The 22,069-nt window shown below is 41.9% G+C and overlaps 4 protein-coding genes across 9 annotated transcripts; 1 reads left to right on the top strand and 3 right to left on the bottom strand.

Moving 5' to 3' along the window:
• Positions 1-2,231: 2,231 nt before the first annotated feature.
• Positions 2,232-11,765, bottom strand: LOC122001139. 6 transcript variants are annotated; one of them, XR_006117286.1, is made up of 5 exons: positions 10,810-11,765; positions 7,412-7,457; positions 3,299-3,390; positions 2,742-3,199; positions 2,232-2,547 (listed from the first exon to the last, which is right to left on the bottom strand). XR_006117286.1 is itself a non-coding variant. In XM_042555732.1 (2 exons), exon 1 carries the CDS (start codon positions 11,705-11,707, stop codon positions 10,907-10,909), a length of 801 nt encoding a protein of 266 aa, XP_042411666.1. In that variant the 5' UTR covers positions 11,708-11,765; the 3' UTR covers positions 5,974-7,457; positions 10,810-10,906. The 6 variants fall into 6 exon arrangements, 2 of the variants coding, with proteins under 2 accessions (XP_042411666.1, XP_042411665.1); XR_006117285.1 differs by lacking the exon at positions 10,810-11,765 and adding an exon at positions 7,533-8,488; XR_006117287.1 differs by lacking the exon at positions 10,810-11,765 and adding an exon at positions 7,533-8,488 and having other exon boundaries at positions 2,413-2,544.
• Positions 11,766-12,454: 689 nt separating this feature from the next.
• On the bottom strand, positions 12,455-13,964 carry LOC121999979 (protein RETICULATA-RELATED 3, chloroplastic-like). Its single transcript, XM_042554569.1, has one exon. The coding sequence runs from the start codon at positions 13,810-13,812 to the stop codon at positions 12,736-12,738; it is 1,077 nt and encodes a 358-aa protein (XP_042410503.1). The 5' UTR covers positions 13,813-13,964; the 3' UTR covers positions 12,455-12,735.
• A 3,484-nt stretch (positions 13,965-17,448) lies between these two features.
• On the top strand, positions 17,449-17,928 carry LOC121999265 (calmodulin-binding protein 25-like). Its single transcript, XM_042553966.1, has one exon. It carries the CDS (start codon positions 17,449-17,451, stop codon positions 17,926-17,928), a length of 480 nt encoding a protein of 159 aa, XP_042409900.1.
• Positions 17,929-18,562: 634 nt separating this feature from the next.
• Positions 18,563-21,729, bottom strand: LOC122001138 (ubiquitin-conjugating enzyme E2-17 kDa-like). The gene is made up of 5 exons (XM_042555730.1): positions 21,632-21,729; positions 21,448-21,544; positions 20,704-20,831; positions 19,245-19,349; positions 18,563-18,942 (listed from the first exon to the last, which is right to left on the bottom strand). The coding sequence occupies exons 2-5, from the start codon at positions 21,515-21,517 to the stop codon at positions 18,799-18,801; spliced, it is 447 nt and encodes a 148-aa protein (XP_042411664.1). The 5' UTR covers positions 21,518-21,544; positions 21,632-21,729; the 3' UTR covers positions 18,563-18,798.
• Between the last annotated feature and the right edge of the window lie 340 nt (positions 21,730-22,069).

The raw sequence follows: 22,069 nt of genomic DNA, 5'->3' as shown, positions 1-22,069 counted from the left end.
CTGTTAAACATTAGAGGATTGCGAATGCTGCGCATCTCATAAAACACAATTCCATTGAATTAATGGTTATGTACTTATGTTGAAATGTAAGCCTCTCCTGTATTTCTCCTCCATTTTTGTTGTACAAATATATACACAATTATATACACTCTACAAGAAAGCTTATAAATAATATATATTTTTTCCAAAAGGGCATCTCCAACAACAGGTTCGGAAAATTGAACCCAATTTTTTTCTTTTTCTTCCTATAATAATATTATTGATATTGATATTAATATTAATATTATCATTAATAATTATTATTAAATAATAATAATAATAATAATAATATAAATTAAATTTAGAAATGGGGCGGGGATGGGGAATCCCCGAACCCGAAAAAATGAGAACGGGGCGGGGATGGGAATGGCAAACCCGCCCCCGCCCCCGCCCCGCCCCGCCCCGCCCCGCCCCGTTGCCATCCCTAGGGGGCGCCTCAGATGCAAGGCAGAAGTTGGCTGCACAGAGGAGCTGGAGGCGCCTCCATGGAGCCTAGAGGCGCCCTGGATTGCTGGTTGAAGGCGCCTTCAGTGGATGATGAAGACGCCCTCAGGCGGATAAACAGCGGGCTACGAAGGCTTATCGACAGCGTTGATGGCGAGATAGATTTTGGGGTTTGAGGTGCCTCCATGAGGCATTGGATGCGCCCTCAACAGTTTATTTAAGAAGATCTCGACCAACAACTTCATCAATCACTTCCAAAGCAATCCTTCTTCAGCACGCTGCTCAAGAGATGATCTAGAACTGCTGTAGTAACACCCCGACGATCAGGAGCTTTAAATTTCTCATTTCTGTTGTCGGTATAAAGTTAACTATTGCTTTACTTGTATTACATATTTGTAAACTTGCGCGATTATAGTTTTTGCCCAAAATAAACGCTCAACGAATGTGGGTCTTGGAGTAGGAGTCGCCCTAAGCTCCGAACCAAGTAAATCTTGGTGTCTTTGTTGTGCCCTGTTTAATTTCCACTGCTCTTACTCGAATTTCCGAATACGAAACAAGTGAAAGTCATAAGCGCTATTCCCCCATATCATGCCACAAAATTATGATCCTTGGCTTCATTTCAAATGAAAAGTAGCATTCTTATTATTATATTTTTAAATGTAAATTTGTATTTCCCTTTGATAGATGCTTCATATTGCTATTTGGTTACTACCTCCTCTTTTTTTACCTTGTCATTTGGAGGATCATCTAAACTAAAATTTCCCTCGACAGTGCAGATTCCTAAGCCTACGATGAAATGCCTTCCTACTCTAGAGTTTGTTGTGAATTGAAAAGGTCAGGCTTTCAGGATACTTACAGGATTGTATCTCAAAAATATGTTTGATCTTTGACAGGCACCAGGTCCTGTAACTCAAGGATTATTGTCAGATTCTTGTTCTTGGTTAGGCCTGAACTGTTTGATGTAGTTGGATCCATAACTATCAGAATACACTGACTTGACTTTCCCTGATTGTCATTTTCATTTTGCTACTTTGTTGTTACCTCTTCCCTCAAAATACACTGACTTGACTTTCCCTGTTTGGATGAATAAACAGTTTTTTAGGAGCATCGACAAACTCGCAGCGGAAGCACATAGCTTGATTAATAATAAAGAAATGATAAACTTTCATCAGTTCGTTTAACATATGATCATCATGATTGTTTTTCTATTTTTCCAAGGTTGAATGTAAAGGACATGCTTGCTATGAACTATGGCCAACATGAATCTACCCCAAGCTCTAAAACCAAAGTTAGAAGTCATTGTTGGAATTATCAAATAATTCTATAACTTGTTCAAGTTCCATTTTTTGTAAATGCATGCAAACTTTCAAGTCTTGAAAGCACAAAGTGACTGCTGATAGGAAGATGATTTACAATCCAAGCAAAAGGGGTTGCTAGTTCAACTCAGATTATGACATCAACCAGCAGTAGCATAAGATCAAGTCTATATTTTGCCCAAATATTTCGTGGTGATCAAGTCATGCTTTGCGTTAAACTGTGTCAACATAGTGCATTAAATTAATCCTACACCCAACTGCCAACTCTCCAATCCAAAGGTCAAGGATTGACTTCTTCCAATCCCATCACAAAAAGAACATAAGAAAGAAGGTGAATTGTAGAAACATGGACTTTTACCTTGTGTAGGAAACAGGAATCAAAGAAGCATACGCACTTTGAATCCGGTACCTGGTCAACAAACTCCAAACTCCCATAAAGTTCATTAATTTCGGAGTAAAATGTATTCTACTCCATAATCATCTGGCTCTAATAGCAACCTACTGAAATTCACAAGTTAATTCTGGTCCTTTCTAATTTTCTTCGCATTTGTGATGACAGCTTGAGCATTGACTTTGAATCACAGTGCTGGTGGAATGGTAATCGTAGTTGTGCCCACAAATAAAGACTGGATGGCATCAACTCCTAGTTTTGCCAGATTTCCTACGTAGTCTCACCTTGTAGCATCCTAGATATTTGGAAACCTTCTGCCTCAGCTCCAGAATCCCAATCCAGGTGAGAAGCTCTCTTCTTTCAAAAAAAAAAGGTATTGATTTATTTTCTTGATGTATAGATTTATAAATTGGTCTAAGATGAGAAATCAACTTCTTTTTTTTTCCTTCGTCATTTTGTTGTTTTCCTTCGCAATGTTACTTATTTGTTTCTTTCTCAATCATCATGAGACAGACTTAAACTGAAAGAGAGTAGCCATGAGCAGCAATTACCTTGGAGCAGAGGAAGGCCAGCATCAGCAATTCAGGCATGATCTCCTGGAAAAGCAGTTCAGTTCCATGAAGAAATCATGGTCAATAGATTCTTTTACAAGCCTCTCTGGAGGGGATAAATCCTGCATCTGTGCACCGACAAAGCACGAAGGGTCTTTTCGTTGCAGACACCATCGCCGTTCCTCAAGCATAACTTTAAGTCAAGCCCAGCTCCCGGCTCCTCCCAAGCTTCCAACCTCACAGGAAGTTGATGAAGAAGTCAGGGGAACAAAATCTGGAAAGGCCATGGTGTCTGTCATAATTGATTGATGCTTGCAGTGGTTTTATACAGGTTGACCTGTTTGCTGAGATTGGTATGTTAATACTACTAGTGTTTGTGTTATAATTTTACTTTAATATCCAGAGTGTTCGTGTCATAATTTCCCTTCTGCGTGTGTAATGAAGATCTTCGATATTCTCTGTAAAATAACATATGAAGTAAATAAAAGAAGGATTTTGAGTTGAAAGTCTTTTTTGGGCAGTAAGTTATAAAGAGGCGTAGAAACAAATTTACAAACTTGCTCAGCCTTGTTCTTCAAGTAGATACAAATTGACTCAGCCTTGTTCTCAACTGATTAGTGATTGTTTGATCTTTTGAGAAGTTGAGCCTCTGATAATATTTCAGTATCAATTAGCAAAGCATGCATATGATCCAACTGTGACAAGTTCATCATAAAACAAACCTCAGCATATATATAGAGACAATCACAAACACCATGTGTAAGTACTTGATTTTGATGTGATCAATCAATTCAAATTGGACTCTGTATTTTGCGTGTAAGTGAACAAGGACTTAGGAAAGTGAGTCGACGAGCTTGGTACATCCGAGGGATGAGATGCTGCGGAAGAGTACACCGGTGGACGTGAAGGACGCGTGCATTGTTTTCAACGGACGAGAAGCCGGGAATGACGAGAAGGCTAGAGTTGAGTTCAGGTAAACTCAACCATGGATCGCCGGAAATTATCCAAGCAACTAGAGCAGCAACCGGACAAGTCAACACGAAGTTGACTTATCCAAGCGCCCAAACCGGCTTGGGCTAGCACAGGCTCCCTTTCGGAAATGTTAGTGGAGATAGAGTTTGGGTCCATGTCAACAACACTCCAGGCATCCGAACTAGTCCAAGCACCCAGGTACTGATAAAGACTTATTATTAAGTCATTGAAGAGTCGTTGCGAAACATATAAGGTGCACCACTAGGGGCACCCGGACCTGCTCCAAGCTCCCGGAGCTACCACATCAGCCAATGGATAAATTCGACCAGTAAACTATAAATAAAGCCCTAGTCCTAGGAGTTTAGAAGAACACACTGTACTTTTATTTCCGAATTCATTCTTTGTTTTTGTTCGAGCATTAACGTTTGTAAGAGGCTACTCCGCCTTCACCAAAAATCTTCTAGTTGAGCTTCCACTGTCTTGAATTAGCAACCTCCCCGGTTACAAACTAAGCAAATTCTTGTCTCTTACTTTGTTTGTATGTTTTTAATTTTTGTTAAACTAACGTGGGTTCCTTGCTAAGTTCCAAAAAGAGAGAAGTGTTAACTTTTTTACAAAGCAATTCACCCCCTCTTATCGTCCTACTCGGGACCAACAATTGGTATCAGAGTCAGACCGCTCTAGAAAGACTAACCACCAGCTAAAGCAAGGAGACGATGGCTGAACCAAGCATCTATCAGCCAAAGTTGGCGGGGAAGTTCGTACTCTGAAAATGCCAGATGGAGGTATTTTTCAAAATTTATTTAGAAATTCTTTTAATAATCAAATATGATTTTGTAGTACTCAAAGAACAATAAGGAGAATCTTTGGATTAAGGAGCAAAATGACTTCATAGCCAACGACAGAGCAGAATTCCACCTACTAAGTGTATTACCGCCTCAAGAAGTCAATAGAATCGGCGCCTACGGATCAACTAAAGAACTCTTGGAGAAGTTCCTGCAGTTGCACGAAAGAACCTCAGAGGCCAAACTTGTAAGACGTGACCTGCTCCGAAACCAACTTAGCAACCTTTGAATAGAAAAAGAAGAATTGGTAGCTCATTTACATGTAAGAATCAAGAAGCTAATCACTGGACTCATGAATCTCGAAGAAATGGTAACAAACTGAGACTCGATAAGGTATGCGTTGAATGCTTTCCTAAGAACACCCAAGTGGACGTCTATAGTACTCTTTCTACATCACGAATCGAGATGTGCAGGTTTAAGAAATAAAGAAGAAAAATCAGCTCAAAACCTAGCACTGAAAGCTAACCAGAAAAATAAACTGGATTCCAACACATCACTCGATGAAGATGAAGTAACTTTTATGATAAGAAAATTTTCAAAAAAAATTTAAGTCTAATAACTTTGGTAAGAAACAGGCAATGAAGATAATCTGAAACAAAAAGAAGGCTCGTTGCTATAACTGTCAAGAAGAAGGGCGCATAAAAGATGACTGCCCTAAGCTGAAGAAAAGGGAGAAAGAAAAAGAAAAAGGGCCAAAATAGATGAAGCACAAAAATTTAAAAGCCACGTGGGATGAGTCTTCGTTAAAGTCCGAGATTGAGGCCTACGTCAGACTTGCACTTGTGACAAATCATCAAGAAATTGAAGACGAAGCAAACTCATCTGAAATGAGCATCAATGAAGGGGGAGCTTCGAATTACGAATCTAACACAATGAGTTAGGTATAACTCTTACCTCCTAATTAGTTGTATGAAAGTATAAAGATGCTATCTAGATTATTATGCAAACTATGGAATAAATGTATGGATTTAAAAATAGAAAACAATGAGCTAAAATTAAATTTAGCAAAAGCATATCCATTAGAACTTTTTGATAAAATTCAAATGGAAAACTCTAACTTAAAAGAGCAAATAGGAATATTAAAAAGAATTATGCATATACAAATGTTCAGAATTCTAGAAATTTTTAAAAGCTAAATTGGTGCTTTAGATTTCACAAGAGCCAAATTAGAAAAATTTTCTAAAAATTATATATCATGAAAATTTCTGATAAATCTAGTACGTAGAACCTTATTTTAGGTTCCTAAATCATGTTTAACTTGATTAAAATTAATTTGTATACATGCTTTAATTTTAAATATTGTTTACAAAATCAATTAGTTCGTATACTTACTGTTCATATTTTCTCTTGAAATTTTTTGCTATGATACACAAATGAATTAACAATTAGTATAAAAAATTTTGGGATTTGCATTTTATTTGATACTTTGAGTGTAAGTATGTAGGGATTTAGGAACACAAGAAGTCGAGCAGAAGATGCAGCTAGCCAAAAGGATGGCACGGGAAGCGAGTCGATGAACTCGGTGCATCCAATAGACGAGGTGCTGCGAAAGAGTACACCAGCAAATGAGAAGGACGTGTGCAACGTTTCCGAGGGACGAAAAATTGGGCAGAAAGACTACTGGAGGAGAAGGCCAAAGTTGGGTTCGGGTAAGCTCAACTCTGGATGGCCGGAGAATTACCCAAGCGACCGAAACAGCAGCCGAACAAGTCAACATGAAGTTGACTTATCCAACCGCTCAGACGAAGTCCAATCGCCCGGACTCCAGGCACCCGGACCAACGTCTGGACTATCTTGGGCTAGCACAGGCGCCCTTTCAGAGACGTTGCGGCGGGCATAGAGTTTGGGTGCACATCGGCAACACTCTAAGTGCCCGGATTGATCCAAGCCCAGGTACTGATAAAGACTTATCATCAAGCAGTTGAAGACCCATTGCGAAATAGATAAGGTGCACCACTGAGGGTGCCCAGACCTGCTCCAAGCGCTGGAGCTGCCATGTCAGCTAACGGACAAATTCGACCAGTAGATTATAAATAGAATCCTGGTCCTAGGAGTTTAGAAGAACACACTGCACTTTCATTTCTGAATTCATTCTTTGTTTCTGTTCAAGCGTTAATGTCTATAAAAGGCTAATCCATCTTCATCGAAAGAGATCTTCCTCTTACTTTGTTTTTATGTTTTTAATTTTTGCTAAACTAACGTGTGTTCCTTGTAAAGTTCCAAAAAGAGAGAGAAGTGCTAACTTTTTTTCAAGGCCTACTCTGAACCAACCCCATGACCTATATTCAGGAAAAAGAGGTAAGCATTATTTCTAGAGGATAACTGGTTCACATAATGTTCTTCAAATGAAAGGCAGATCCTCGAAGAAAGTTTTTAAAAAGAATCCTGATATATCTCGGATGCACGAGCACTTGTCAGGCTAGGTTTATTTGGGTGGAAAGATAAGAGAAATGGACACAATGTGAACCTTTCATGTCTATAAATTATGTGCCCATTCCCTTCCTCTCCCTTACTCCTAGTTATCCATCCAAGTAAATCTAACTTCAATCTACCGAATTGAATAAACAGACCAGGTAGCCACAAGCTAGAAACTATTAATGAATATTTAGCATAGCGCTGAACCTATCACAACAACCAGATACCAAGGGTGACATTGGGAAAAAAATGAACAGGTTGTATGTAATGTTTCCTTAAGGTGGATTAGATACACCAGGCTCCGCCACAAGAAAGTGTAACTAACTGTTGATAAAAATTTATGGAAATGCAGAGAAAAAAAATTAAGAATTGCTTCACTAACTGTTGATAAAATTTTGTTAAATGACTACAGTAGCACAATAAAACAGCCCTTCATACCAATCAGCAAGATGGCACTACTAAGATCACTGTGCTGTGCGCAGACCTGTTATCAAAATGTTAGGATTCAGTGTTAGTGAGTGAAGACTAGTGATCCTGTCTGGAAGCTGAGAAAACGAACCTGCCGGTGTGACGTGTCTGGAATGTGGACCGCATCCTCACGACCCGGGGGTGAGCTGTCCGCTGCGTTGACCAGATCGTCAGAAGTCCTCCTCCGGTCAACTGTACCTGTATCCAGCGACCGGGTTCCCCCCGGTCTCTGGTACCTCGGTGCTCGAGGCGAATCCCACAAATGTATGATTATCCAGATAATAACAGAATAGTAGTAAAATAAACAGATATCGAGTACGAGAACGTACCCTGGCCCAGGGGGGCGCCCTCGAATGGATCAGTGAGCTGATGGAGTCGTCGCGATCCCGAATAGTAGATAAATGTCCACCAAACGCGTAGCTGGCTCTAGTAGCTCGAAGCCGGACGCGATATAGATCCGCAGGACGGAGCACGGTCCGACTGCATGATAACAATCCGAATAACGAAACACCACACGGCTCGATGGCCGGAAACACAACCGATGTCCGGAAACACTGCACTGGATCAGATCTGTGCCGCACGCGGCAAGGACAGCGGCTGTACCGCCGTCGGAATCGACGGTCGGGAAACCGGAGGTGCTGGCCGCCAAAGACGGCTGCGGCAGTGGCTACAGCATGAGATGCCGGTAACGGCAGCCTCTGGAGGAGGCACATGGCCGGCGGGAGGCGCTGACCGCCGCCGGAAGTCGCGGCCGGCGGAGACATTCGCTGCCGGTAGTATGGGAGAGGCGTCGATACTCGCTGGACGCGGCGGCGGGAGGCGACGTCACATGGAGGTTGTGCGTGAGATGGGAAGCAGCGGTCGAAGATCTCTACAGGCGAGGGAAGCTGAAAGCCGGCAACGCGAGGGGGAGAAGAGGCTAGGCGGTGGCGGCCGGCGATGGCCCCGGCGAACAGTACCCGATGGGGAGGAAGAAGACCTCCCTTCATCTCTGCTGGCGGCGGCCTCTTTTTTCTCCCCCTGATCTCTGCCGCCGCCTCCCCCCAAAAAATCCCCGCCCCTTTTCTCTCAAACCCGAGCCCCCCTTTTTTCCCCCCAAAGCCCTAGCTTCTCAAAAGACCTAAATGCCCCTCTACTTTCTCCTATCTCCTTTTCTGCCCCTTACACAACCGGATCACAAGTCTCCCCTTCAAGTCTAGTCGAAGGAGGCGTGAGTCCGACTGACTGGACAGTCTATCGCAAAGAGCTAAACCGCTCTCGATGTCAAAACCGCATCGCTGAACCGATAATATAATGTCACTCGAACGGTCGCTATGATAATAGTGTCGCATGAGATGATAAACGTGCCGAGCGGACCAGGTCAATAATCGCACTGATGTTGAATGCGCAGCCGCGAAGATACTGACCGGACGATCGAAGTGATGTCGATCGAGTGGATAGACGACCAAGCGTGTGGCCGAACGGACGATCAGAAAGATGTCGATCGAGTGAGTAGACGACGAGCGGACAACGCCGAACGGGCGACAGAGAAAATGACGATCAGTCGATTATGAAATGCTGGCCTGACGTGCTGAATGAGCAGCATCGAGAATGGTCAGCGAGCGAACATAAAATGCTGTTCTGGCAATCGAGTATCGATGAGTAGGCAATGCTGAACGAGCGATCGGAATGATGCCGATCGGATGGATTGATGCTAGGCGGACGCTGTCGTGCGAGCGATCGAAATGATGCCGATCGGATGGATAGATGCGGGGCGGGCGATGCCGCGCGTGCGACCGTGGTGACGTCGATCGGTCAGATAGATGCCGGGCGGACGATGCCGCGCGTGCGACCGTGGTGACGTCGATCGGTCAGATAGATGCCGGGCCGCGAGGATTGCTCGACCCCGAACGGGAGAGATAGATGTATGATATACTGGTCCGATATACTGGTCCTCCCGGCCGAACGGCTCGGGGGCCTTTGGCTTCGAGCCCGTGGCTCGGATATAAACCTCCCGGCCGAACGGCTCGGGGGCCTTCGGTGATAACTCGACGACTCCGAACGGGGGAGATAGAATATATGATATGCTGGTCCGTGCAGAGGTCTTCAGCCCGGGGGATTCACACCGGTCCGACTGCGGCCCAACTCTTGGTCGGTCGCCCGGGAGGTTTATAGTCGCCGGTCCGACTGCGGCCCGACTCTTGGTCGGTCGCCCGGGAGGTTTATAGTCGCCGGTCCGACTGCGGCCCGACTCTTGGTCGGTCGCCCGGGAGGTTTATAGTCGCCGGTCCGACTGCGGCCCGACTCTTGGTCGGTCGCCCGGGAGGTTTATAGTCGCCGGTCCGACTCTCGATTTTTAACGACGGTGCTCGTCGGTCTTCAAGTGAGACTATATACCCGGCCGAACGGCTCGGGCCTTCACATCGAGCGCTGGGCTCGGATACCATATACCCGGCCGAACGGCTCGGGCCTTCACATCGAGCGCTGGGCTCGGATACCATATACCCGGCCGAACGGCTCGGGCCTTCACATCGAGCGCTTGGCTCGCATATAATCCTCCCCGAGGTAGTCTCGGCTATAATGTACCTGGCCGAGCGGCTCAGGCCTTCGCTCCCTGAGGTAGTACTCAGCTATAATGTACCTGGCCGAGCGGCTCAGGCCTTCGCTCCTAGGCAATATCCTCCCTCTATCATCCTGAACAGCGCAGGGTTTTGGTTTCCCATCCTGCCATAATAGTATGCAGCCCGGCCGAACGGCTCGGGGTCTTCGTGTTTGAGCCTGTGGCTCGGATATAAACCTCCCGGCCGAACGGCTCGGGGGCCTTCGGCTTCGAGCCCGTGGCTCGGATATAAACCTCCCGGCCGATCGGCACGGGGGCCTTCGTCTTCGAGCCCGTGGCTCGGATATAAACCTCCCGGCCGAACGGCTCGGGGGCCTTCGGCTTCGAGCCCGTGGCTCGGATATAAACCTCCCGGCCGATCGGCTCGGGGGCCTTCGTCTTCGAGCCCGTGGCTCGGATATAAACCTCCCGGCCGATCGGCACGGGGGCCTTCGTCTTCGAGCCTGTGGCTCGGATATAAACCTCCCGGCTGAACGGCTCGGGGGCCTTCGGGTTCGAGCCCGTGGCTCGGATATAAACCTCCCGGCTGAACGGCTCGGGGGCCTTCGGGTTCGAGCCCGTGGCTCGGATATAAACCTCCCGGGCGAACGGCTCGGGGGCCTTCGGGACTAATACAGATCATATAACTGCCAGGATAAATACCAGAAAAACTGACCGTGATCATGAAGATGGCAGAACTATCCGGCGTCGTTCATCTTCACGTTCCAGATCAGGCGCGTTCCCACAGACGGCGCCATTTTGATCCTGTCTGGAAGCTGAGAAAACGAACCTGCCGGTGTGACGTGTCTGGAATGTGGACCGCATCCTCACGACCCGGGGGTGAGCTGTCCGCTGCGTTGACCAGATCGTCAGAAGTCCTCCTCCGGTCAACTGTACCTGTATCCAGCGACCGGGTTCCCCCCGGTCTCTGGTACCTCGGTGCTCGAGGCGAATCCCACAAATGTATGATTATCCAGATAATAACAGAATAGTAGTAAAATAAACAGATATTGAGTACGAGAACGTACCCTGGCCCAGGGGGGCGCCCTCGAATGGATCAGTGAGCTGACGGAGTCGTCGCGATCCCGAATAGTAGATAAATGTCCACCAAACGCGTAGCTGGCTCTAGTAGCTCGAAGCCGGACGCGATATAGATCCGCAGGACGGAGCACGGTCCGACTGCATGATAACAATCCGAATAACGAAACACCACACGGCTCGATGGCCGGAAACACAACCGATGTCCGGAAACACTGCACTGGATCAGATCTGTGCCGCACGCGGCAAGGACAGCGGCTGTACCGCCGTCGGAATCGACGGTCGGGAAACCGGAGGTGCTGGCCGCCAAAGACGGCTGCGGCGGTGGCTACAGCATGAGATGCCGGTAACGGCAGCCTCTGGAGGAGGCACATGGCCGGCGGGAGGCGCTGACCGCCGCCGGAAGTCGCGGCCGGCGGAGACATTCGCTGCCGGTAGTATGGGAGAGGCGTCGATACTCGCTGGACGCGGAGGCGGGAGGCGACGTCACATGGAGGTTGTGCGTGAGATGGGAAGCAGCGGTCGAAGATCTCTACAGGCGAGGGAAGCTGAAAGCCGGCAACGCGAGGGGGAGAAGAGGCTAGGCGGTGGCGGCCGGCGATGGCCCCGGCGAACAGTACCCGATGGGGAGGAAGAAGACCTCCCTTCATCTCTGCTGGCGGCGGCCTCTTTTTTCTCCCCCTGATCTCTGCCGCCGCCTCCCCCCAAAAAATCCCCGCCCCTTTTCTCTCAAACCCGAGCCCCCCTTTTTTCCCTCCAAAGCCCTAGCTTCTCAAAAGACCTAAATGCCCCTCTACTTTCTCCTATCTCCTTTTCTGCCCCTTACACAACCGGATCAACTAGTGTAAGGAATGTTGGCCCATGCATGCATCTTGCGAAGCTTCTCCAAAACTTGATATCTTTATCACTTTCATACTAATCTCTACATCTATGCATTAAAACAAAGACTAGATAGAATCTAAGAGGCACATTTTGTGGAATGAAGCAAAGAACGCGAAGAGGTAGCTGAAGCAATGCAAAGTACACAACACAACATACTGCAATCAAGCAGATAACTAGGTCATTGATGTGACCTATGAATACAAATAAAAGCTAAACAGTTCTCTACAAAAAGTCTACTAATATTTTCAGATTTCTAATGTTTAGTGTAATAAAATAACTATGATCAAAGAAGTGAAAAATATAGTATTTCTTGAGGAAAGTGACTTCTTTTATAATGAACGGAAGTCATTTCTAAAAGCATAAGAAATAGAAAATCTAAAAACTAGTTTCCATGAAAAGAAACAGAAAGTCTTATTCGTATGGATAATGTTGTCTGTCAAAAATTAACAGGTTTAGATAAAGACAAGATACACATACAAGCATCCAAACGTTCTACAGGGACTACAACATTGTAGCAAAACAAAACAACATTAAGTAAAGAAGAACGCCAAGAAAAAGAGATGCGGATCAGCAAATTTGACGATTTTCTTGGGCAACAATCAACAACTTATTAGAAAATTGACCAAAAAGAAACAAGGTTGACCAGAGAGAAAATTCACTATCCTAATAGTGGCTCAAATTCGATATTTCAGTACAACAAGTTTATAGAAATGCAAAGCTTCTCAAACTCTCTTTCACTGGTCCATCCCAATTAACACTTCATCAAAAGAACACTTACTTCGCTTACGCTCATTCATCAATCATCGATATTCTCTGAATCTGTAGCTTTCTCGCTGACCAACTTCTCCTTGATATCTTCTACCACCTCTCCATCCCCTGCCGCCTTCTGAGATCCGGTAATCCTTGCAAGCATAACAAAAGACATTCCACCAAGCACATTGTTCAAACACCTAAGCACCACCACTGAAGCCTTGAAACCAGACGAAGGCAACGCCTTCTCCATAGTGTACTCAATCCCATTAAGGGTCTGGTAACGGAAATTGCTGCTCAAGCCCATATGCAGCGCCCAGGTCAGCGCATTCAACACAGTTGGCGGCGGTTTGTTCGGTGGCACAAACCCTGGATCCATCTTCTTGCGCAGAGCGATCAACCCATTTGAGATCGCCGTCCCGGCAAGCCCCGCAGCGAAACCAACAGCAGCAAAGGTAACGCCTTTATAGGCAAAGGTGCCCATACGGGAGAATAGGGAGTAAGACCCCGGCTCAAACATGTGGCTAGTGGGGCAGGTAGCAAATATGCCAGGTAGAGCAGAGGCACCGGCAGCGGAGGCGGCGGTGGGCGCCAAGAGGTACATGAGGACGAAGTTGACGATGGATCCGACAACTAGGGTGCAAAAGACGAAGTCGAGCTCGTTGAGACCAAAGTTGGGTCGGGAGGCCATGTCGCCGAGGACACAAGCACTGACGCCGACAAGCTCCTCCATGAGGACCTTGAAGGGGAACTGAGGATCAGCGGCAACCCTAGATCTCCATCCCTCGAGGAAGAGACCTAGAGGACCTCCCAGATCGGATGAGGCGGGCTCCTCGGGATCGCGATCACCGTCTGAAGCACCATCGCCGCCTCGGCCGTTGTGGCCAGGTCCACCCGGAGGAACGGCAGGACCGCCGCCCGATAAGTCCGTGGAGATTACGTTTTGAGATAGATTAGGGTTCGCGTAGCGAGCGACGAGAAGTGGGAAAGAGAGGGTGGGGAGAGGGCGGAAGGTGGGAAGAAGGGAGGGGTCGCAGCCGAGGCGTGCGCCTCCCGCCACACGGCGGATGCCGGTGCAGTTCGGAATGGATGAAAGGTGGAGATGCGCAGAGGCGGCGGCCATGGCGGTGTAGTTCTCAGGCGAGATCAGCGATCGACCGATCGTGCAATCGGATCCTGTTATTAACGAAACGGAGATTGTGCTTCTCTATATGCTCCAATATATCGATCGAACTATAATTGATATCTATTAACGAACAAAGTCTAACCAAATATGACAATTTGTGCCATTTTTACACACGTGCTGATACCATAAGATTACTTTGCTGTTTCCTGTGCGTGAAGAATCATAGTGGAAACGTTACAACCACTAGACTTTTGTCCAATTGCACATATAAAAAAAAAAGATTCCGCATTCCTTTTGTTATGAATTTGATGGCATTATGATGATATTATGTTAAATGATAAAATTTTGTTTTAATTTGAGTTTGGTCGATTAATTAAAGTTTTTACGTTTTTAAACATGTTTAATGATCAATCATGAAAAACACAAATCAGTATTTGGATCATTTGGCCAAGCCCATTGTCACTGCTATAAATTGGAAGAGGTTTTAGCTTTTTAATTCATTAAATATTAAATAAAAATTAAAAATCATAAATGAAATCAATTTATTAATTAAAAATTATCAATAAATTAAATTAAAGATCAAAATTAATTAAACTATTAAGTAAAAATGATATAGAGGTATTAAATAAAAATAATAATAAATAAAGATATGTGATTTGTAATATAGGACCTATAAAAAAAAAGTTATAAAAGTTATATAGAGTTTTTTTAATTGTGAAATGAATAATAAATTTTTTACGTTTGAATTAGTATTGATATAGTATATTGAAAATTTTTAAAAAAAACTTATGAAAATATTTAACTTATGGGTCATCACACAAGTTTTTTTTTTTTTTTTTTTTTTTTTTTTGCCAAGCTATCCACGCCAGGGATGGATAGAGTCATAGAGTGGCCTGTTGGTCCAGTAGTCTAAATTTTTGAACAAAATGATGAATTGTTTTGCCGATTCTGAGTTTCGAACGCTGATTACATGGGTGATCTAATAGGCCTTGTCGCTCGCCGTGCCAATGGTCATAAGCAAGAGAGGTATTTCAATTGGATGGGCCGAGTCAATTACAATATGGGCCTCTTCAAAATTTGGTCCAATTCTTAACAAACGGTAGTATTTAATTATTTTTAGTAAAAGAAAAATAAATTTAAAGGTCGAATTCTTAACGTGCATAAATTAATTTATACTATCGAACCAATCTACCTCTTATTAAAAAAAAAAAAGAAATATTCTGACCGTTGGATACTCATGCCGCAGCATTAGCTTTAGCATCCGTTGACCTTAAAAATATATAGAAAGAGAAAAGAAAGTCAAATAAAAAAACAACCAGACGTACAATGTAACGTGTATCAATCTGCTTTTATTTATTATAAAAGGCGTCTCATTTCCTTTCAATTTTTTTTTTAATATTTTTATAGTATCAATTCATAATTACTGTAATACGAATTATAATTAATATTATATAGATAATTTATTTATAATTGATACTAGCATATTAGTCAATATTATATTATAGAAGTTATAAAATTATAAATTTTGACTTTTAAAATGTAAAATATGTAAAAAAAATTAAAGACGGGATGAAGTATAAATAATAATAAATGCACTTTTGCAATGATCTTTTATTTTAATTGACAAAATGAGAGCCATACTACAATGTGACGCGTACCAAACCACACTACTTGACTTTTTGTGTTTCTCATTTATACACTTAAATTTATAAATCAGTGACGAGCGGCAGTCAACGTTCGCATCAACAATGCAGCCTCGTTGACAATGGTGAGTGCGACCTGGGACGACTTTGATGTTTTATTTTGCTAGAACTCAATTGCTAAGTTCATTCAAATTTCGAATTAAATATATATTTATTTTAAAGTGGGAGAAGACGATAATATCCGTCAGTTTTTTCTTCGCGAACCACGGAGTGTCTAGATGCATTCACATTCGACTGCGCCGCAAATGAAAATAGTAAAGCTTATAACTTTCCATATGTGCCACAAAGGGCATTACAAAATAATATTGTGGTTGATATCGAAATATCGAAGCGTGACTGACGTGGTCCCCACGCGGCTTGGCGGGCGACGTCCTTCCGCCGACGCGATGCGCAATTAGTTAACTTTGAATGCTACGGATAATCGTAATCCTGAATTTATAAATTTAATTTTATTATAAAATCTAATGTATTACAATATTATCACATTAAAATAAAAAAATCTATAATTTTTATAAACCCCTCCTCATAATTATAAATCCAAAAAATAATTTTATACTGGGTCATACTAATTCACACAGTTAAAAATATTTTTATTATTTTTTTATGACCTCATGCATGTAATCTGCAACTCGATAAAATTGAGAATTTTCTAACCCACGGACTGGCCACTCCGCCCCGCCATATGAATTTTGCCTGACGACGACCTCAGCATGGCCTCATCCGATTCTTCGAATAACGCCGCAAGTGAGAACGCGGCACTGGTTTGTCGGTTCGAGCTAGGCGTTCTAGACCGTCCGGATCGAAGTAGAAATCGCCGGGTTCAAGGCGTCGGCCTCTGCCGCCTCGACGACCAAGTCGAAACGCAATCCGCGGGGGTCAGCTCGCACGTGATCTGACAAATCCATCTCATGTTTTCGATTGTTGAATAAACAAAGCTAGAAATTCATTTCAACCCCTAATTTTTTATTAATTATACTGACACTGGAAATGTTTTATAATATCCAAAAATAAAACCCTTAACACTTTCAACTTGTTATTATTTTTCCTCCAGTTATTTAGTAATATTAAGGTTATAAAAGAGTTATATTTAATTAAACTTTATGTAATTTAATATTATTTAATAAGGTAAGTAAGTTGAGCAAGTTAAATTACTTGTAAAAGTAATTATTTAACTTTGGTTTAATTTTTTTAGCTTGATTTTGATTTATTTAGACATTATTAAACTCTTAATGATTCATTTTACATCCATTTATACTTATACCAATATATAGTCATATCGTCTCTTCGAATGAGTCTAGTGACTAGCGCATGAGGTGTTGTCATAATGAAATTTGGGGTTCGAATCTCAGTAAAACTGAGATAAATACTTTTCTTATGTGCTAGTCACTATTTCAAAGACTAGTAGCCGCATATGATTTACTTCCTTAGTGTTGACGGAGACACTGGGGGTGAGCATATTCACCTTTTTGCCACAACCAATATACAATCACATCAAATGGAAATTTGGATGGATTAGAATGATAATGACCAAGGTTAAAATGGAAATTTTTAAAAACGTTAAGGAACATTTTGAGAATAAGGATATTACACGGGACATATCGAAATGTTAACTATGTGAAGGGTGATAAATGGTGATAAATGTTTCGTCTCTATCAGAAATTGATCAATTCTCCTCTCTAATCAACTCAGCATCAGCATCAGTAAGCATCCTGGACTCACAAACAAACCCTCACGAATGTTATAGCCGATGAGGCCGGTTCAATCAGACCGGTCAAAGGAGTACGCGCGACGGCAGCCGTTCCTCTATAAATACACTACAATGCACTTCGCTTCTCTCCCACTGCGTGTTCGATCAATTGCCTCAGAGAAAAAATACTTGAGAGATTTTTTTTTTTGTTGTTGTTGTTAAATCATCGATTGGAGTTCGAGAATGGAGAACAGCACTGTCCTCGACCAGTGGGCGCACCGCTGCGCCGACGCCTTCCCCGGCGACAACGACGCATCCTTCGCGGCCCTCCTCTCCCACTCGACACCTCCCGTCGTCGGCGCCGTCGCCTCTCCGGAGTCCCTTGCCTTCCTCCTGCAGCCGCCCCGCCTGGAGTCGATCGCCGGGGAGCGCGTCCAGAAGAAGCGCAAGTCGCGGTCCTCCAAGCGCTCGCCGATCACCTACTTCACCGCCGACCCGGCTCACTTCCGCGAGCTTGTCCAGCGAATCACCGGCGCCCATCCTCCGGAGACGGCAAGGAGCTTTCCTCTTCCGACGCTCGACGCGTCATCGTCGTTCGATCCGGCCGGCTTTATCCGGCCAACACTTTTCGGATCAGACCCGCTTGCCGGTGAGTTCGATCCGTTGCTTTTTGCGTCGGGCTTTCCGACGCCAGAGCTGGATTCATGGGGCGGCGATTTGTGAGCAAAAAGGCAATTTTTTACAGACGTCTGATGGGCACTTCGACCCGTTCAGTTCAGAGGCTAGTGCTGCTGTAGTTTAACATTATCCTCCTAGCGTTGATGCCTTCCGTACCAGATAACACTAAAATTTGGCTGCTAAAAAAATTTTAAATTTGTATAATATTATTATTGAACAAATTTTAATTTTACTAGAAATTAGAGAGATGAATTATCGAACTAACTTCAGTTTTTTTTTTCTTTTTAAAAATAAGAATGTGTTTGATTTACCTGTTTTTCATTGTTCTGTTTTTTAAAAAATAAATAATATTGTTTAGAAAAATAAAAAATAAAAAAAAATTATTTTCTATTTTTTTAAAAATAAATATTTTTTAAAAAATAAAAATGGAACATGCTAAATCAAATGTACCTAAATTTTTTGATTTTATTCTTGAAACGCAACTTTCATGTCTCAACTACCAATCTTTGAGGCTCGAGCTCCCGCACTTCAACACTATACAGTAAAACAGCAGGAGAAAAAACTATAATTAAAAAATAGATTCAGATGTTATATTCATATATTAGAAACTATTATGTTGTAGTTATGTAGTATGCAATTACTCAACTAAGCTGTGCAATCAAATGCAGATACAAAAATCTAAGAGAGAAGGGAAATTCTTCCATAGACTCCAACACAGTTATCATATAATGATACAAACAACAAAATACAACAAGAGTGTGATGAGTTTGTGCGGTAACAACTTCCCTTGATGTAGTCTTTTAGAGGATCAAATGGCACAAGCAGAGTACTACTTCGGTTCGATGTTATAAATAATTAGTTCTTGTAAATAATACAGCCATCGTAGACATAGGAACCTCCAACTTTTCACATGTCTTAGCCCATTGCATACCTCTGGGTCCAGCTCCTCGCTGTGGACTCGTACTTGGTTCTGTCTGTCCTGTACATATGGGCAATTTCAGGAACCAAAGGATCGTCTGGGTTTGGATCAGTTAAGAGGGAGCAAATTGACAACAGCACCTGTATGAGCAAAAGTACAGATAGTTCTCAATATACTAATTGCATGACAGTAACAAGCCATAGGTGATTCTTGAACTCTAAGGTCTATCATTAGTAAATACAAGTACATTTTTATTCATATTTTCCAGTATAACTTGGACCAAGGACACAAACTCAGGAATTAAAGCAAATAAAAGCATAGGCATAATACTGTATAACTTCCCTGAACGTACTGGTACTTGTAGCTCATTAACATGAGCAAATTAAATAAGATGGACACAATCAACTTGCTAGGAGATTTGTACAAGGGAAGAAAAGGTCACCTTGGAAATAGTTAAAGCAGGACTCCATTGTTCCTTTAAGATGTCCAGGCAAATGCTTCCATTGCTGTTGATATTTGGATGAAAAACCTTGGTCCTGAAAGCAACCTGAACAAGGCATCCCCCAATACCAATAAGCCAAGTGAATATATAATGTTAACTGACTTGATTTAGTTAGAGGATCGTGTTCAAGTGCAATAGCAATCCTATGCTGAATGAATGTATCACTATAGATACAACCAATACTTAGGACACATGGCTTGGATACACCAAACAATTTATCTTCAGCAATAAAGGGACTAATGGCCATCCCAAGCCTCACAATTTCTCTTGTTTTAAGCTTGATTTTTTTTTTTAATCTTGAAATTAGGTAAAAAAGGTCAAAGCTTTTGCTTGCTATCCACAACCTTATTTGGACCAAGTTCAATATGTCCAACATGTTAAGACAAAATGAGCCACCACCAACTAGACTTCTATACCTATAGTATGTTAATATGATGGAAAACAAGTGCCAAGTATCAGATTAACACAGCTAGTCCTTCAATTTATTCAACTATTTAGTGAAAAACCACACTTCAACTACTAAAGTAGACAATCATAAAATTGTAACGATAACAATCATTTTTCCTAAAGTAGCTTGGTTTTGAACCTTTTGATAAGCAATGAGCATATCAAATTATCAATTGTGCAAATGTGAACCTATTGCTGAAATTAACTGAATTTCTGAACTTGTGACAGTGTATGCTATACACTAAATGAAACTACAATTAGCATTGGTAGATTGAATTAAATCGAGAGCCTTACATTGAAGAAAATAAACTGAACTTGACTATGATTAAATAAATTGGAAGAACCATCATTGACATTAGCACTTAGGGCCTTAGGGGTTACCATTTCAGATATGTGGTTTACTTGGATTCAATTTTTTCTAATTTTTTTTTATGGAAAATAAAGCCCTGTGGAAAGTATAAAAATTAAACAATAAGTTATTAATTAGTACTATAACATAGATTTGGTCAGTGCCGTAATAGGAGTTGCAAAGGACCATTCAAACAAGGCATGAGTTGAAAGTCTAGTTAGTAACAATAGCACACATATGTTTGGGTGTTACATATGAGAAAAAAATGAATATTAATCTATAAACTTATGCTTCTAATGGGTTTCCCCAAAACATCCATAAACTATCAATTGGAAAATGACTCTTCAAACAATATTACAAGCTTCACAACAGAAATAGTGCCATTTTTTTTTTTTTGAAAATATGTACCTTTAAACTCCACAAGTTCACATGAGTAAGACTAAATATCTCATTGTCCATCATAGACCTCGGATGCACATCATCCTCTTGTTATGGAATCATATTATATGGATGAGTGTTCCATTGATTTACCATGTAGAATATGTGTAAATGAAGAAATTGATAGAGAATGGAAATTCCTTTATTTTACACAGTGAACATTACCTTGGGTGGCTTAAAGGGATAATCTGGAGGGAAGTTGATGGTGACAAGAAAAACACCCCCCGCATAAGGACTATCCGTTGGACCCATTATTGTAGCTTGCCAATGGAACATGTCTTCAGCCACAGGGCCTGCAGGAAAACGACTCAACATTATCATTTAAACCGTTTTTTTTAGTAATTCATACTTGTAACAAATGCATTGTCACAAAACTTAACAATCCCATTTGACCAACTGCTAGTCGTCTCAATCAGCAAGTTAAATCTATGCAACATTGCATTGCTATTATTAGATAGTCTACATTATGTATTCGAGCCTTATCAGTACAAATAAGTGCAGTCACTGAAGGTAACAATGCCTTAACCACACATGTATTTGTAAGCCAAAAGAAAATTGATTGATAATACTGGAGACTGACCATAAATAACTACACTAGGAAAAGAAGAATGGGTTTAAATTTCAGCAGCATATTTTCGTTACTCCTAGTGCACGCATGCAGAGAAGCAAATCATCTGGCATCCACACGTACTCTATTCTTCTTCTTCATTAATAATCTTACATAAAACATTTAGTGATATCATCGCCATCATACCATCATCACCATTGTATCAGTTTCAATAATATATAAGTTCGTCAAAGTCCAAGTTATCCATGATTTTTACCCGAGATAGAACGTAAACCAGTACTGATCTATTGTCATAACGGGGGAAACAGTGAACGAAAGAAACGGATACAAACAGGAAAGACCTGCGCTGCAAGAAGTAGGAGGATCCTTCTGCAGATCCTTCAGTTCTTTGATGATCCGCCTAGAGGCCATGGAAGACGATCTAGTCGCTCAAAAACACTGCGTAAAACAAAGATTTAAAGCATTAGTGGAGATCGATCAAGACAAAAAAAAGGATATGAATCAAGAGAGGGGATTCCAACCCACCTCAATACGATTTTCCCTCTGCTTCGCGTCCGGCAGAGGAAACGCCGAATAAAAAGAGGAAAGCGAGAAGAGTTATATATATATATATATATATATATATATATATATATATATATATATATATATATATATATATAGAATAAAAAGAGGAAAGCGAGAAGAGTTATATATATATATATATATATATATATTTTAAAATATAAATAATAATTTCTATCATCACCAAAACGCATGTATGTGACTCCATCTGATAGCAGTAGTTAAGATGAATATTACGGTAAAATACAATCGAATTTAATTAATAAAAAAATTAATTAATTATTTTTTTTAATCAGATTAAAATTTTTAATAAAAATTGAACAAGCTAACTAATAAAATATTAATTAATTTTTTACTAACTAATAAAATATTAATTAATTTTTTACTAGCTAAATATAT

The sequence above is a fragment of the Zingiber officinale genome, chromosome 7A (assembly GCF_018446385.1).
Source record: "Zingiber officinale cultivar Zhangliang chromosome 7A, Zo_v1.1, whole genome shotgun sequence".
NCBI lineage: Eukaryota > Viridiplantae > Streptophyta > Magnoliopsida > Zingiberales > Zingiberaceae > Zingiber > Zingiber officinale.
Note: the sequence above shows the minus strand (reverse complement) of the source record. Positions and strands in the feature narration are given on the sequence as shown.

Excerpts from the sequence above, each read along its gene's own strand:
- LOC121999979 (XM_042554569.1), bottom strand. The coding sequence starts at position 13,812 with ATGGCCGCCGCCTCTGCGCATCTCCACCTTTCATCCATTCCGAACTGC.
- LOC122001139 (XM_042555732.1), bottom strand. The coding sequence starts at position 11,707 with ATGAAGGGAGGTCTTCTTCCTCCCCATCGGGTACTGTTCGCCGGGGCC.
- LOC121999265 (XM_042553966.1), top strand. The coding sequence starts at position 17,449 with ATGGAGAACAGCACTGTCCTCGACCAGTGGGCGCACCGCTGCGCCGAC.
- LOC122001138 (XM_042555730.1), bottom strand. The coding sequence starts at position 21,517 with ATGGCCTCTAGGCGGATCATCAAAGAACTGAAGGATCTGCAGAAGGAT. Across the intron at positions 20,832-21,447 it reads TCCTACTTCTTGCAGCGCAG|GCCCTGTGGCTGAAGACATG; the intron begins GTCTTTCCTGTT and ends GTTTTCCTGCAG. Across the intron at positions 18,943-19,244 it reads CTGCTTTAACTATTTCCAAG|GTGCTGTTGTCAATTTGCTC; the intron begins GTGACCTTTTCT and ends TTGCTCATACAG.